The sequence below is a fragment of the Mycotypha africana genome (genome assembly GCF_025528875.1).
Source record: "Mycotypha africana strain NRRL 2978 chromosome Unknown BDF20scaffold_3, whole genome shotgun sequence".
In the NCBI taxonomy this organism is placed as follows: Eukaryota; Fungi; Mucoromycota; class Mucoromycetes; order Mucorales; family Mycotyphaceae; genus Mycotypha; species Mycotypha africana.
In genome coordinates this window covers 971,560-986,595 of record NW_026515727.1, presented here as the reverse complement: position 1 = coordinate 986,595, position 15,036 = coordinate 971,560, and the positions used below count along the sequence as shown (strand labels likewise).

General features: G+C 38.3%; 5 protein-coding genes across 5 annotated transcripts; 3 read left to right on the top strand and 2 right to left on the bottom strand.

The window, feature by feature from the left end:
- The first annotated feature begins 310 nt into the window (after positions 1 to 310).
- BDF20DRAFT_858989 (P-loop containing nucleoside triphosphate hydrolase protein) lies at positions 311 to 2,331 on the top strand. Its single transcript, XM_053080442.1, has 5 exons — positions 311 to 545; positions 575 to 624; positions 695 to 1,180; positions 1,263 to 1,524; positions 1,589 to 2,331. Exons 1-5 carry the CDS (start codon positions 514 to 516, stop codon positions 2,148 to 2,150), a joined length of 1,392 nt encoding a protein of 463 aa, XP_052938078.1. The 5' UTR covers positions 311 to 513; the 3' UTR covers positions 2,151 to 2,331.
- Positions 2,332 to 2,357: 26 nt separating this feature from the next.
- On the bottom strand, positions 2,358 to 3,003 carry BDF20DRAFT_858986 (uncharacterized protein). The gene is made up of 2 exons (XM_053080441.1): positions 2,733 to 3,003; positions 2,358 to 2,659 (listed from the first exon to the last, which is right to left on the bottom strand). Exons 1-2 carry the CDS (start codon positions 2,858 to 2,860, stop codon positions 2,605 to 2,607), a joined length of 183 nt encoding a protein of 60 aa, XP_052938077.1. The 5' UTR covers positions 2,861 to 3,003; the 3' UTR covers positions 2,358 to 2,604.
- A 2,434-nt stretch (positions 3,004 to 5,437) lies between these two features.
- Positions 5,438 to 7,269, top strand: BDF20DRAFT_858984 (uncharacterized protein). The gene has a single exon (XM_053080440.1). The coding sequence runs from the start codon at positions 5,527 to 5,529 to the stop codon at positions 7,192 to 7,194; it is 1,668 nt and encodes a 555-aa protein (XP_052938076.1). The 5' UTR covers positions 5,438 to 5,526; the 3' UTR covers positions 7,195 to 7,269.
- A 229-nt stretch (positions 7,270 to 7,498) lies between these two features.
- BDF20DRAFT_833796 (glycoside hydrolase superfamily) lies at positions 7,499 to 10,881 on the bottom strand (the record flags this gene model as incomplete). The annotated part of the gene is made up of 4 exons (XM_053078684.1): positions 7,499 to 9,398; positions 9,477 to 9,673; positions 9,751 to 9,899; positions 9,984 to 10,881. The coding sequence occupies 4 exons, from the start codon at positions 10,879 to 10,881 to the stop codon at positions 7,499 to 7,501; spliced, it is 3,144 nt and encodes a 1,047-aa protein (XP_052938075.1).
- A 756-nt stretch (positions 10,882 to 11,637) lies between these two features.
- Positions 11,638 to 14,591, top strand: BDF20DRAFT_858981 (uncharacterized protein). The gene is made up of 2 exons (XM_053080439.1): positions 11,638 to 11,790; positions 11,889 to 14,591. The coding sequence occupies exons 1-2, from the start codon at positions 11,702 to 11,704 to the stop codon at positions 14,326 to 14,328; spliced, it is 2,529 nt and encodes an 842-aa protein (XP_052938074.1). The 5' UTR covers positions 11,638 to 11,701; the 3' UTR covers positions 14,329 to 14,591.
- Positions 14,592 to 15,036: the final 445 nt, after the last annotated feature.

Sequence of the window (15,036 nt, the reverse complement as noted above, 5' to 3'; positions counted from 1 at the left end):
TGAATAGAATACTTACTGAGGCTTTCGGCTTGTATGCTGTTCCACGGCGTGACCTTCAAAAATAGTCCTCTCAATAAAAATGGATGATCAAATCATATGCTAAATGATGCAAAGCACTTTACTGTTGTTCAAAATTCAGTTTCGACTTTTTCAATCTAGACGACAAAGTTATGCTAGGCATTCATTTACTTTCGTAAGCTTCTCTGTACGTATTTTGTTCAAATTTGTCTGACTTTTATTCTTCCATATGTGACTTGACTTTTTGACCTCAGGTGGCTTGTTTCAATTCAGGTTGGATGCATTAAGCGCCAATTTGTATTACTTTCCTTTCTATAGCCACTGTTGTTACTGTTATGGATCTCTTTCATTTGTTAGGAAGCGGTGCCCGCTTTAACAAAAAACGTTTTGCCAGTGATGTTACTCTCTTTGAAGGAGAAAAAGAAGCTATTCAGACAGAGACAAAGAAAAGAAATGCTGCAGCAATCGATCCCACTGTTCGTAACCAGTTGTTAAATGAGATTGACTTTTTCAGCACAACGCATACAGTTGTTGAACAGACGGAAAATAAGAGTAGCAAAAAAGCAAAGATAGATAATGATGAGTTTGATAAAAAATTGAAAGAAGGTAAACCTAAGGAATCTGATGTGTGGACATGAAACCTGCGTTGCTAAGAACGTTCCTATTTATTGAACAGCCAAGAGGTCCAATACAGTCTTTGATAATGTTAAAGAAGCCAAAGATTTCAGAAAGCAACATAGAATAAAAGTATATGGCACTGACGTACCCAATCCTTTCAAGAGCTTCGAAGACTTAGCCTCGCCAGCCTACAATTTGAATCCTACGCTATATAAAAACCTAATGACAATCAAATATAATACACCTACACCAGTACAAATGCAATCAATTCCCATTATCCTTAAAGGACGCGATCTTATGTCCTGTGCCCCCACGGGTTCAGGTAAAACATTGGCATTCTTGTTACCAATTTTGCAAGATTTGAAGAAGCCAGAAAAGAAAATAAGTTACCGTGCTTTGATCATTGCGCCTACTCGAGAATTAGTTCAGCAAATTGCCCGTGAAGCCAAACATCTGAGCGAAGGAACAAAGCTTCGAATCAATGTTCTAACTAAAGCCACCTCTGCAGATAAAGCACAAAATTCAGAATCGAAACAAAAATTTGGTAAGTGAGAAGGTTTATTTTTCGTGTAGACCAGTAGACATTTTAACGCATTTATAAAATATCTCTCTAAACTCTTGCTCAGATATTCTGATCACCACCCCATTAAGGTTGGTTTATGCAATCAAAGAGAAAGAAGTAGATTTAGTCAATGTTAGACACATGGTTCTTGATGAAGCAGATAAATTGTTAGATCAAGGATTTTTGGAACAGACCGACGAAATTTTTGCTGCTTGTTCATCTGGAAAATTACAAAAGTCTTTCTTTAGTGCCACGTTCTCCTCTCATGTCGAAAGTCTCGCAAATTCTGTTATGAATAATCCTATACGTATAGTGATTGGTGCCAAGTAAGTAGCTTCAAGTAGGGATTTTGTGTGTCTAGGTCTCTAACTGAAACTACGCATCCATTAGGAATGCTGCAACCGAAACCATTAAACAGCAGCTTTTATTCACAGGAACAGAAGCTGGAAAAACACTTGCTTTAAGGCAACTCATTCAAAATGGCATCAAACCACCAGTCTTGATTTTTGTACAGTCAGTCGACCGTGCAAAAGAACTTTTCCATGAATTAGTTTTTGATGGTATCAATGTTGAAGTCATCCATTCTGATAGAACCAAATCACAGCGTGATAATATTGTTAACTCTTTCCGCCAAGGCAAAATATGGGTGTTAATCGCCACTGATTTAATGGCACGTGGTTTAGATTTCAAAGGTGTCAACCTCGTTGTTAACTATGATTTTCCACAAACAGTGGCAAGTTATATCCATCGAATTGGTCGTACCGGTCGTGCAGGTCGTCAAGGTGAAGCCATTACTTACTACACGCAAGACGACTTACCTTATTTGAAAAGTGTCGTTAACGTAATGAAAGAATCAGGATGTGACGTGCCTGAATGGATGCTCAACCTGAAATCTCTCAGTCATAAGCAAAAGAAGGAAATGCGCAGAGGCATTGAGCGCAAATCAAAATAAGTTAGTAAGGGCGGATTTTTTGTATGTGTGGTAAAATTGCAAAGAATTGCCGTTACGAATATTAACAAAATACCCATTTGATAATGAACGAGCTATCGTCAGCCCTGTAAATAAATTATTTTTTTATGTAATATCGAAGTAAATAAGCTTGAGCATTTCCTGCTCAATTTAGACTGACCCACTGTACAATTTCAGTTTTCTAATTGTCCCTGCTAACAGTTTGGTGGTTTTGTGTTAAAAGAAGACTGGTTTTTTAATGCTCGTTTATGGCTTGTATGCTGTTTTATTAAAGATGTAAGATTGAGGGATATAGAATAGAGGAAAAATGCACATGCAATGAGGTTGATGCTTCAGGACAAAGTACATATAAACCGCTATTTACTTTTATAACTTTTACACTGATTAAAACCGATGGCGTTGTATTTAAAAAAACCACAAAAAGTGGATTTGCGTTCTATCGAAGGTAAGGGCACCTCTTACGTTGATGGCCATATTTCCCGCACCAAGTACTATTTGAATAAATCTGTAAATAAGGTAGATTATCAAACTAGCAATAAACCCTTGTGGGGCTTCTTCTCTTACCACTGCCCGTGCGACAGATCTAATGGTTTTATGTCGTTGTTATGTATTGTTGTTGTTGTAGTTGTAGTTGTAGTTTGTACACTCGAGTTAGAGTATAAACGGTGGCAAGAGTATAAGGAAACAATCATTTTGCTATTTGTACAGGCTAAATAAGTCAATGAATAAAAACAATTATTCCAAGGAAGAGGAGAGAACGAAGAAGTAAATGAGAAGTCTTGTTGTATTTATATACAGCGTGCTGAACAAAGGAGTAGATTTCGAAAAAGAGTAACCTAACCAATTGCAAAGTAGTAGCACATAAATAACTGATTGAGAAGGCAACTTCAAATCATAATGGAGCGAATCTTACTTAACCTCGTTGAATAAGTCGACATCGAAGTCCTCTCTTAATGTGATCACTTTTTGTTCGATGATCCATCCCTCCTTCAACCTTTTATTAAAAGAGTCTGCAAAGGTTTAATTAAAATCTATGCAAATTATCGTCGTTTTTCGTAAGAGCGGCTTTTTCCTACGGAAAGCAATTGATGTAGTTTACGTTTACGTCGTACGATCTTGGGCGTTTTTTTCGGTTCAAAAACAAAAAAAAAAAAAAACATGAAAACAGAATCAGGGGAACAAGCTGTCAATTCCTTTCCGAATAGTGGAACTCTCAGGATTAAGCCGTACAGCCTTCGAAATGATAAGTTTAAAATAAAGCAAACGTATACAAGCTTTTGTACGTGAAACTATAATAGCGAAATGTGCCTATCTTTTTAGTGGGGTTTCGCTTCATCATGAGGCATTCAAATTTGCTTTAGATGTTAGAAAAGAGATAGAAAGCCCTGGACTCATTGGCATTTGGGGGCATTTATGCTTGCTTGAAGAACCAAAACTTCCTTTGTCAAAACAAATTGTCTTTTTTTCCTTAACAGACAGAAAGACCGAACTTAACAGCAAATGATAATATTTTGCGCTGTGCAATTTGCGAACAACTAAAGAGTTACATACGTTCTTTTACATGATCCAACGCATATAAGTAAGCATGACCATTTCATCCATGTGCTATGAGAAGAGCATTCATCATAATTGAACAGTTTCACTATATGTAGTATAATTCTTTATTTGTGTTTGGAAAAGGTAATAGCATTCTAACACTATTCTCATTGAAAATAAGATATATGGTTTCAAGTCCTCGCATAAGGTTCAGAAACAATACCACCACAACTTGAAAGCTGTTCTGTTTGTCTGACTTTCTAACTGTAAGTTTAGTTCCTGCATGAAACCTTAAATTTGAGATCTGTATAGTTAAATCTAGATTTCGTCAAGGGCAGCGGTCAAAGTATGATAAACTTCTTACAAATTTACACAATTTTGCATGCATTTCTAAGCCTACATTTTGAATAGCAATGAAGACGACACGTTAAGCGGAGCGTACATGCATTGATTTCATCAGACAAAAAGATTGATTCAATACAATCGAAAAGAGCAGGCTAAAAAAAATGCTTTGTTAAACGCGTAAAACAGTATTGTTTGTTCATTTTCAGTTACCGTTATAGTTAGTAGAATTCACAGGAAAAGTTTTTCGTGTAGCCTGTATCTCCGCAAATATTCTTGGTTTGTTTCATCTTTAAGTAGTATGGGCACTCATATTTTTCGAAGGACAACCGAATCATAAACATTCTTAACATGCTTTGATATAAGAAAAGCCACGTACAGCAAGCCATTGTTAAGAATATTAATTATGGTTAGACTGACAAAATATTCTACACTTGACGCGAAAGCACGTTTCTTCAAGCTCAGCAGCTTGAGCATAATTTACCGTTTAATAGCAATTTTAAAATTGTTTGATCCACTTTGTTATTGTTGTAAACATTTGAGTTGGACAATATTTTGTCAAGCCTTTTGTTAACATGTTTAGGTCTAGTTTATTTGTCCTAGCAAGAGATATTAAGTATTCTTTCCTTTACGAGTCCTGTCCAATTTAACGCTTCCCATCCACCAAGATATTTATAGAAGTGACATTCGAATTCGAAAAAGGTATTGCTCAGCCAGTGATCTGGAAGAACATGTAGATGCGCGTCACCGAACTGTCTGAATATTGAGCACGTGTGTTATATTAGAAGTAATGGTATGAGATCGGCTTTTCTTCAGAATGCGTTGTTATTTGCAGTTATCTGAGCAAGGGTAGGAATAAAAGCAATCAATACCCTAATTCTTTATAGAAAGGCTATTAGATCAATTAAAATATAATATATTGTTCTATACCTTTCTCATTACTTTTTTTTAATTTACATCTGGGTTTTATCTCTGAAAGACATGTAAGGGAAACTTTTACCGCCAACATTTGGTTTTTCGTACAAAAAAAACTGAAAACCCGAGAAAAGCAGCGACGATCATTTCGGAAGGACTTTCAAAAACAAATTTAACAAAATTTAATTTTTAGTAGATCAAATACCAACAACCTTGAAAATTAGTTAAGTAACAACATAGAATGATTTGCACACAATTTGAAAAGATAAGGTACAGGTTTATGGTAACTATTTTCAGAAGTTGCAAGGTTTTACGTCGTAAAATCTCGACAGTGGTAAGATTGAATCTTGATGAAACGTTAACAGAAGAAAAAATAACCTTGGCATGATTGAAATTAAATTAAAAATAACCTATTATATATTCAGCAATATATACAGATAAGTAAAACCAGATTATTTTTATATGTAGAAAAGAGATTGTATAAATATGAAGATCGACAGCTCAACAACAGCTTAATCTTCTGTTCTGTCACTTTTCTCACTTCTGAGCGAAATCTGAATTCAAGATGAAAGCATCATTTTTGACCATCCTCGTTACTGCTGCTACTCTAGTTTCCGCAATTGAGCAAAACGCAACCAATGTGTCTCCCACTGCTGCAACCTCGCTCAATACCGTTTCGTCTGTCAACACTACCTCCAACGCCGAAAATACCACTAGTCCTCTTGTTATTATACAGCCTTTACAACAAACTATCTGGAAAATTGGTAACACCGAAACTATCACTTGGAAGGATGTCCAAAAGAACATTGATAAGGTCATGGTCAATCTGATGAGGGGCAATCCTGCCGCTCTCACCTTGGTTCAAGCTTTAGCTACTGAAGTTCAAACCGCTCCTGGTAGTACTCAAGTTAAAGTTCCTGAAAATGTTACTGCAGGCAACGACTATTCTCTTGCTATAGGTAATGACCTCAAGCAAATGGCTTACATTGGTAATTTGATAATCGAAGGTGACAATGGTAAGAACGCTACATCTGCTGCTGGAGGTGCTTCTTCTGCCACTGAAACCGCTGCTGTCGCTTCCTCTACTATTACATCTAACGCTGCCTCTATGGCAACCGAAAGCAGTACTCAAAGTGCCTCGATTATCTCCTCCATTGTTGATACCACGAAATCAGCTTCTGCTATTGAAAGCCCATTAGAAACCAGCTCTTCCTTTTCTACAATCTCTTCGCCTACTGACATGTCGTCTACTACTACCTCTTCCTCTTCGGTCAAAAGTCCTGTAGAAACCCATTCTTCTACCACTGAAGAAGTTTCTACGACAGCTAAAGTACCTGCCAGTGAGACCTCATCTGCTAAGTCTGAGACCTCTACTTATGACCCCTTCGTTAAATATGGTACCCTTAAAAATAATGATCCGACCGCTTCTCTGGAAGAAGCAACTCATACTGTAACTTCAAGCGCCAGCGTTGCCAAAGCCACTAAGTCTTCTAAGCCTGAACATTCTGTCACTTCTGAAAAAGCAACGAACGCTATTGAAACAACAACAGCCGAGAAAGAAAACGAAAGTAATAACGACGACCCGAGGGACGATGACGATAAGAATGATGAAGAGGATAAAGAGCAGAATAATGAAGGTAATGAAGACGAAGATGACGATAGCCAAGATGAAGAAGACCACAGTGATGGAGATGATGATGACGACGACGATGATGAAGATTATAATGACGAAGAACAAAATAGTGACGATGATGAAGACAATGATAACGATGATGATGATTACGATGATGACAATGATTACGATGATTACGATGATGACGATGACGATGAAAACGGTGACAAAAAGAACGACGAAGTGGATGGCCAAGGTGACAAAAACGGTAATAGGAAGTTATTTGTTCCTGTAATTAAGCGTGCTGCTCAACCTAATGTTGTATCAATGGCTACTGCTGCTGCCTCTAATGCTGTAAACGCTGCGACCTCTGCTGTTGGTCATGCTACTTCTGCTGTTGGTGCTATTCCTTCCCATGCTGCATCTTCTGGTAATAAGGCTACTTCTGCTGTAGCTTCAGCTGCTTCTAAAGCTACAAATGAAGCTGCTAATGCAATCAATTCCGCTTTAGGTATCAAACCAACAGAATCCTCTGCTGAAGTCAGTGGCGCTGGTCGCAACTGGGTTAATGTCTTTGGTATTGGTGTACCTGCCCTAGTGGCTGCTCTTACCGGTTTTTAATAACCATAATCATTCACATCTCCCTTTCATCTACTATAATTGCTTGTATTTAACAATCACATTTATCTTGTAATAATTTATTTCAACATTTTACCGAATAAATAGCATAATCAATTTTATTCCCCATTACATTCGTTATACTCAACAGAGCATTTCAAAGATGTTCAAGTGGGCTCTTTGCTTTCAGATTCTACTTTGGGTCCTTTTTAGCGTAATCAGCAATAGCTCGAAGCTCCCATTCTATGGGAGATTGTGTTTATTACAAGCTTAAAGGAAAAAAGAACTTCAGTTTACTATTTTACTTTTACAAATTAATTCGCTCCTTATAGACCATATACTCGTCCGGTCTTTCGTCAGTTACATGCGTTATCAAATTACCACTATCTTGTAATACAGGCCATCCCACAATAGAGAGTTGACCTTCTGTGTCTTTCCATGTGTAAGCCAGAATCTTGACCTCATTATTTTTCTCGCGAATCAAATCTTCAGGCAAGTAAAAATCATGTTGAGGTCCATCTCCATTACCGTAATATCTAGCAATGAGCATGCCATTGACATATACCATAGCCGTCCAATCTCCTTCCATATGAAGACGCAAAGGAATACTGAACGCGGAGGATTTCTTTTTATAGGCATTATCAAATGTAAAACGGAACCATTGTACGCCGTCAGAAATAGATATAGGAATGCACCAATTCCCAGCATCATTTCTCTGGACATCACTGTACTTCCGCCATCCTTCAGCTTGATTTTCATCTGGAAAACCAACACTATTAAAGGGGTTAGATAGCGTTTGAACGTCTACACCAGCAATCTTCCATTCCGCGCTCTCGTTCGAAATGAGACCATGCAATTTGGCACTTATCATTCCGCGTGGATTACGGATATCATTCATGATAAACGCCTGACGGCATAAGCCAAAACTCTCTACGAGGACGACGAGCTTATTTTGCAAAGTGCCTGAGCGCAAGAGATAAGGTGATAGGTTGTACTTATGTGAGCCCAAAAAGTATGGATCAGGGCCGATTTTAGCCCCCGGCATGAATAATTGCCGAGAATAGGTTGTATGACCACCTACAACATGTCCGTTCAAAATGACTGTAGCGCGGTTACGAGCATTCAAAGAGAGAGACACGTATGGGTGTTCCTTATTGGGTGTTTGAAAAGAGGTGCTGTATAGTACGTGTCCACTGGTGTATAAGTAATCTATTGCATCGAAAGTAATACTCTTGGTTCCATTGATACTCTTCAACTCTTGCCATGGTAGGTTCTCGAAGTCGACGGAACGTTGTTCCCAAAGTGTAGATTTAATTGAGATGGGTCCCACTGGTTTAGAATCGAAATCGACAGTACGAATAAATGGGAGATCATAACTAATGGATCTGGCATTATTTCTATCAACATCATCTAAAGACAGTACATGAACCGTTTTTTCAGAAGGACGATGGTTGATTTCCAGCTTTCGTAATTCCCTGTCGTAGTAAAAATTGTCAGCACCCCATGCTATAACGGATGGGTACTTCTTCACATTATTGTTCCAGTAAGGTTCTTCAAATTCAGCAAATAATGTACTGGCGTCCTGTTTGTTGAGACCAATGATAAAGAGACTTCCGTCAACTGTTTCGATCTTGGTCCAACCATGATCCGTTTTGAAGTTCAAAATTATCGCTTGTCCATCAGTGGTCAAGCTGTCAACATGCATGTTACCAGATAGCTTAACTTCTTTATTTGAGAAAGCCATGGAGCCAATGGTATTAGGCTCCACAATCCATACTTCTTCATTTGTCGCCTTATGCACCATACGTGTCAGAATTGGAATTGTTGATATAATCAAGTGAACGTTGTTCAGAGTAGTGTAATTACCTATAGCGATGAAAGAGGACTTATAAGGCAGGTAGCATCCCATCGTGATGGTATCCTCTTCCATCTGAACGGTAACATTAAAAGTATCTCTTTTCTTGCGGTCGAAATTCCTGAAGAATGTGAAAGTGACGTTTTGATCTTCCGCAATTGACTGACGTTGAAGGTTCATAGTATGTGGAATTGAAGTTTTGACATTTGGATGTTCTACACGTTCCGTTTTGGTAAAGTAGGGATCGAAAGAACGGGTTAAAAGGATTGTCTTTCTTATATTTCTTCCTCTATATGAAAGCATGCCAAATTCTCTAATACATGCTGAATAATCATAAGAAGTATACACGTCACTATATTTACAAATGTTTAGTTTTGATACGATGATAGTGATTAACAGGATTCGGTCGCTTTCTATGTCGATTACTTACGGATCACCAAGTGTCCCCCAATTAGTACCACCGTAAATCATATAAATACTTGTCATTGTAAGACCTTGGGCCAAAGCTGTCTCCAGTAATAGTTTGGTATATTCGTCGCCGTAGTAGTCATAAATTTGATCGTATGTATGTTGTAGTTGATAATGGTTGAACCAGCCACCTTGAAGTTCAGGAATAAATAATGGAGACTGTAACAATGAACAAGTATATTTCAATTAATCATCGCTGCCAAGAATGTCAAGTACTTTTCATACGGAGCCATTACCTTCGCAGCACCTCCGCCAAAACCACGAACAGTCTTTTCAAGTTTATCCATCGACTTCTCCATATTTTTGGGATTCCATTCATCCCATGTGCCAACGGACACACCACTATTGATTAACCAAGATTTAGGAGAACTAGTCGGGGCGAAAACTGATTTATATAATTCAATTGAATGATCAGACTTGGAGGGAAATACGAACATTTATCAAGCAACTGCCTTGTTTATCCACTTACTGACGTATTTATCGAAACCATATAAATCAAGTCCAAATTTATCTTTACTCCAAAATTTCTTCTTATTAACCTTGTCTAATTCAGGTCGAGCGATCCAACTATGTTCCTCAAATCCATCATTGGTGAAAAGTGGCACAGTAATACCAATATCCCTCGCCGCCTTTGATAAAATCCTCATTTGATCGTGTAAGCCGATAGGAAGCAAATTGGCCATGGATTCAAAGAGTTCATTATCGATCTGCAAAGCCAACACGCAGCCTTTTCTGTTATTGTTCGCTGCTAATTGTTGCAGGTCCCCGTTTTCCGTGATTTGATGTCGCTTAATGATGGGCAAAATATGGTTGAGCCACTCAACTTCGTATTTAGCGAACTCTGGATCATAGACCCGCCATAACATAACAAAATTATGGCGAATTTTCAAATTTCTTTTGGCCACAAGCCAGCTGGGATATCCACCTGCTTGGGTTTCTGCACATATATAGGGGCCAGGCGCTGCTAATACAAATAATCCTAACTTTTCACAGAGATTCAGAAGATATTCAATATCTCGGTTGCCTTCAAAATTGTAGACACCTTCAGCAGGAGAGTGATAGCCCCAATGAAAGTAGATTCTGATCGTATTAAAGCCGGCTGAACGGTACTGTTTTAATATAGATTCCCATCTTTCTCTGTCAGGCACTCGCCAATAATGAAATTCTCCAGAGTGGATTTGTGTAGGTACGCCTTCAATATTGAGCGCATATTTATCCCAGTCTAGAAGATTGTGGTAACGGGATCGATCGTAAGCAACTGAGGAGGTAGAGATGTCCAGATTGCCGTAAGTTCGATGGTGAGCGTAGTAAAACAACCCGCCCAAGAGAACTGGAAGTACTGCGAATATTGAAAATAAGGAGCTCATTCAAAGCAAAGAAGCGTATCTCATTCAGTTTCCTTTGAGAGCTCTTATGAAAGGGAAAAGCAGAATCATGCTGTACTGCACGGATACTGAGTTATTACTTCAGGCGGTCATTAAAAACGGTTAAAAGTTCTCATGCAGCCTATAGATTATGAGAGTATGTTATCATTGCTGTCGTTTTCAGAATTAACTTTACGAAAAAGCGATGTAAATGCAACAGTTGAAATACAATTTATCTTCGCCCGAGATTATTCTGAATCTTTGCAATTCTCAGAGAGCTGGCAAGCAGAAGAATGTTTAGAAAGTCTTAAGTTAAATTGTTATGAACGAATATGCTACAGGCCCATCATGTACACCCATCAAACATACATAGTATAGTCTGCCTTTTGTGACACGAACGTGTGGTTGCTGTTAAAACATGTAGTTGGGACTGAGGATGGTTATGAAAAATGTATCTGGGTGTTATACCGTGTACAAATAATTGCTAGTACGATTCTACATGACTTTAATTTCGTTAATGAACAAATAATCCTCAGTACTCTTAAGCCTCACATTTTACTCTCTCAAAAGCAATGCTGGTTAATTTTGTTATGAACATACTAATCTGCTATACTTTGAAGAAACTCTGTCTTTTGAAGGTCATTATTTGAGTAGATGAAGCATGTTCTTTTGTAGCGGAATGTCTGGAATTGAATCTTCGAAGACCTTTTAATGACATTGGTGTAATCGAACTTTTTTTCCCTTCTACTTTAATTTTGGTTCAGTTAAAACAACAGAGGACTTCTGTCGTCACCCTTAGCCTACAGTTAGCCATAATACAACCATGTCATCTGATCTTAACGGTAATCAATACGAATCGATCGAAAAACCAGCTACTGCAGGCGCTGCCTGCTTCCGCTGCCGAGGTTTTAGGTACCAACGAAACAAATAATGATATTCTCAAAGATCGCAACCATTCGCTTAATGTCACTCACGATCACTGTAACTACTATTGTATTGCAATGAAACAGACATGCCTGTGATAGGACAAAGCCCTCATGTCTACGTTGTCAACGACGAGGTATCAATTGTGTTTATCCCGAAGCAGCACCAACTTTGAAAAGGTTACAAAAAGCAACAGAAAATCTAGGAGAAAGAATCAAGAAATTCAATGAAAAACTGAGAACTTCTGAAATGTTTCCTCAACAACAAAATCAACAAAACATCACCGATGGCCTTCTTTATAGTATGAATGATACTATTCCTATGAATGCCGCTGACGATATTCCAATCTTTATGGATGATGTCGGGCTTTCGATTTGGGAGCAGCAATTGCAACAGCAGCGGCCTAAAAGGCGTATAATACGTCGTGGCAAGGTTGCTTCTACAAGCAACTATTCTGTTTATCCCTGCACAAAGTGTTTTAAAGACTTGCAGCAATGCGATTTGACACTTCCCCGTTGCAGTCGTTGTGCGGCCAACCATTTTGAATGCGGATACAAAAAAGCCGAGCCGAAAGCAAATCACGTCTCACAAGTCCTCACCACGATGAATAAAATAATGGATCAGTGGCAAGAATCTATAGATAGGGTCGCGAAGGACTTTGCTCAAAAAACGAGAGACCTTTCCGTTAAAGCAAACAATTCATTAAAGATGAAACCTACGCCACAAACTGCCTGGAAAATTACATCAACCAAGAGGGGATTATCTGTGGAAAGTAATGTCAATACCTACAATGATCTGTCTCGATTGATAGAACAGTTCAAACGCACTATGTCTATTACGCCTAAAGATAATAAATCCCAACAAAACAAGCCGAATACTCTAGCGGCTAATATCAATCAACAGCACTTATCGATAGAACTCAAAGATCCTTTGATAGAGTTCGAAGATACGAGTTCAATTCATACAACAACAGGTTTTGCCATATGGGATACGTGGGCCTGCTCCTCACAAACCATACCTCAGAACTATCCAATAGATATCAATCAAGAGCTTACTGATAATCTAATAGATTTATATTGTCGAACACCTTGCTGCTCATCGATTCGGCTTCCTATTATTGATACAGAAACCTTCTTAAAACGATATCAGGATCCAGATCCGACCAAAAGACCGCCCACTGTATTGGTCTATGCTATTTGTGCAATGGCAGCCAGAAACGCATTCCAACTGCATGTCTGGAGTAAAAAGCCTACAAGCGAATCACCTAACTACAATATGGGCAAAGCTCTGTCCGTAGCCTACTGTCTTCGCGGAAGGGAGCTTCTATCCGAATGTTTTGATGAGCCTACTTTTGATCACTGCCAAGCAGCCTTTTTGTTGTCGTATTGCAATTATCAAAACGGTTTTACAAATGTGATTTACTTTTATGAATGGATTGCATTTAATATGGCGCAGGAGCTGGGTCTCTATAAGGAGAGTAAGAAATTGACGCGCTATGAATCTATGCTGGTTTGGTGTCTTTACGACTGCAATGCTTGGTATAAAGCGTTGCGTGGAGGTGATGGTGCTGGCTCCAGAGGAATAAGCCAATGTCGGCCACCCATGTCAACATTACCCTCAGCCGTTGCCTGCCCGAATGCTAACGACCCTGAAAGTGCATGGGTAGAATATTATGTGTGGAATAGTTGGGTTTATCAAATCCAGTTACAACTGTTACGTGATCAAACGATAACTTTACTGGTAACCCATGAAGGACAATGTGATTCAATCCTGCCGCAAGAGTTGCTGGCTTTACAACAAAAGTTAGAGCAGTTCTATAATGAACTACCGTTAGAATGGAAGCCAAGTACAAGCAGTTTGTACGAAAATCTCTTGGATACTGATTCGCCCTCCTATTGCTCTTTCAATGTTCCGTCACCATGCTGCAGCTTTTCGTCAGCTTCGTCCAAGGAGGATAGCGAAAGAAATGACACGTACCATGTTGACATGAAAACATTTTCACGGCATTGTATCCAACTGGTAAACCTTCATTTCTATATTAACCAGATTATTCTGTACCAGCCTTTTGTGCCTATGCATCGCGTACCGTTTACGCACTTATCCTTAAAAAGTTTGCAAGTCAGCGTAAATGCAGCAACGCAAATGACCAATACCTTCAGACACATAATCCAGCATCAGAAAGCATGCTATGTGCCTCTTGTGGGATTCATATTTGCCAATGTTGTTTATAGAAAGCTCTTGAGCTATACAACAGATGACCATTATTACGAAGTGGGTAAATTAGGGGTGTTACAGTCGATCGAGTTATCTAAATTATCAAACACTTATTCCTACGATTTTGAAATGGCACGCACTTTGGTGGGAGTTATGGAGCAAGATACCCAATATGTCGCAGAAGCAAATATGACGAATAGTAATCCTTATATGATGTTGATCGATGCAGCGTCTAGCGCTTTGAGTACTCAAACACCACAGACGCCACTTACACAACAAAATGTATATGAAATACAGGGTAAGCTTACTTGATGGTCAGCAGTAAACATTCTCTTTACTCTTCTAAGCTTAAACGTCCTATTCTTTAGGTAAGCCCGAAGAAACTTGCCCAAATAGATATTAAGTTATACCTGTCATGATTTCTGCTGCTGCTAAATCGTTCACATATAATATTCTATTTTTGTTCCTTGTTTTCCATTATACCTATTTATCGTTATCAGTAATTTTTTTTCTATACATATAAATACATTTAATATAATCCAGTAAGCGTCTTCTTCCCTTTTCCACATCCAAATACTTCTATTACATTATTTACATACTACATTTTACATTAACTATTAAACTCCAAAATTGACTAATACTCATAGTTAGCTTTTTGTAGTCATTACTCAAAGTTGGTACTATATACAGTATGATCATAGGGATTCAGTGATAATTTGATATAACTTGAACCTCCTTTTTGTAGCAAAACACATCATTTAAAGTATTGGGCATTTGGGTCCATGATGATAATACACAAACGTATTACAGTAGAGTACGCTCTATAAACTTTTAATTACTCTTAATATAGTGTTAAGTTCTATTACTAAAGCGTGTGTCAAAATTTTTCAGCTAAACGAGTCGACCTGAACGAAAAGGAAAGAAAAACCTCTCCACATCCTAAAGAAAACTAACAGTATTGACTAGCCCTTATTATCACTAGAAAAAACCATTACAGCTTGTCCTGCCATCAGGTAGAGA

What these genes read in the sequence shown, in the direction of transcription:
- BDF20DRAFT_858989 (XM_053080442.1), top strand. Translation starts at nt 514, where the DNA reads ATGAGATTGACTTTTTCAGCACAACGCATACA. An exon ending in TTTTCAGCACAACGCATACA is followed by an intron (nt 546 to 574) that starts GTTGTTGAACAG and finishes AAATAAGAGTAG; the next exon opens with CAAAAAAGCAAAGATAGATA. An exon ending in TGATAAAAAATTGAAAGAAG is followed by an intron (nt 625 to 694) that starts GTAAACCTAAGG and finishes TTTATTGAACAG; the next exon opens with CCAAGAGGTCCAATACAGTC.
- BDF20DRAFT_858984 (XM_053080440.1), top strand. Translation starts at nt 5,527, where the DNA reads ATGAAAGCATCATTTTTGACCATCCTCGTTACTGCTGCTACTCTAGTT.
- BDF20DRAFT_858986 (XM_053080441.1), bottom strand. Translation starts at nt 2,860, where the DNA reads ATGATTGTTTCCTTATACTCTTGCCACCGTTTATACTCTAACTCGAGT. An exon ending in GATCTGTCGCACGGGCAGTG is followed by an intron (nt 2,660 to 2,732) that starts GTAAGAGAAGAA and finishes TTATTCAAATAG; the next exon opens with TACTTGGTGCGGGAAATATG.
- BDF20DRAFT_858981 (XM_053080439.1), top strand. Translation starts at nt 11,702, where the DNA reads ATGTCATCTGATCTTAACGGTAATCAATACGAATCGATCGAAAAACCA. An exon ending in TTCCGCTGCCGAGGTTTTAG is followed by an intron (nt 11,791 to 11,888) that starts GTACCAACGAAA and finishes GCAATGAAACAG; the next exon opens with ACATGCCTGTGATAGGACAA.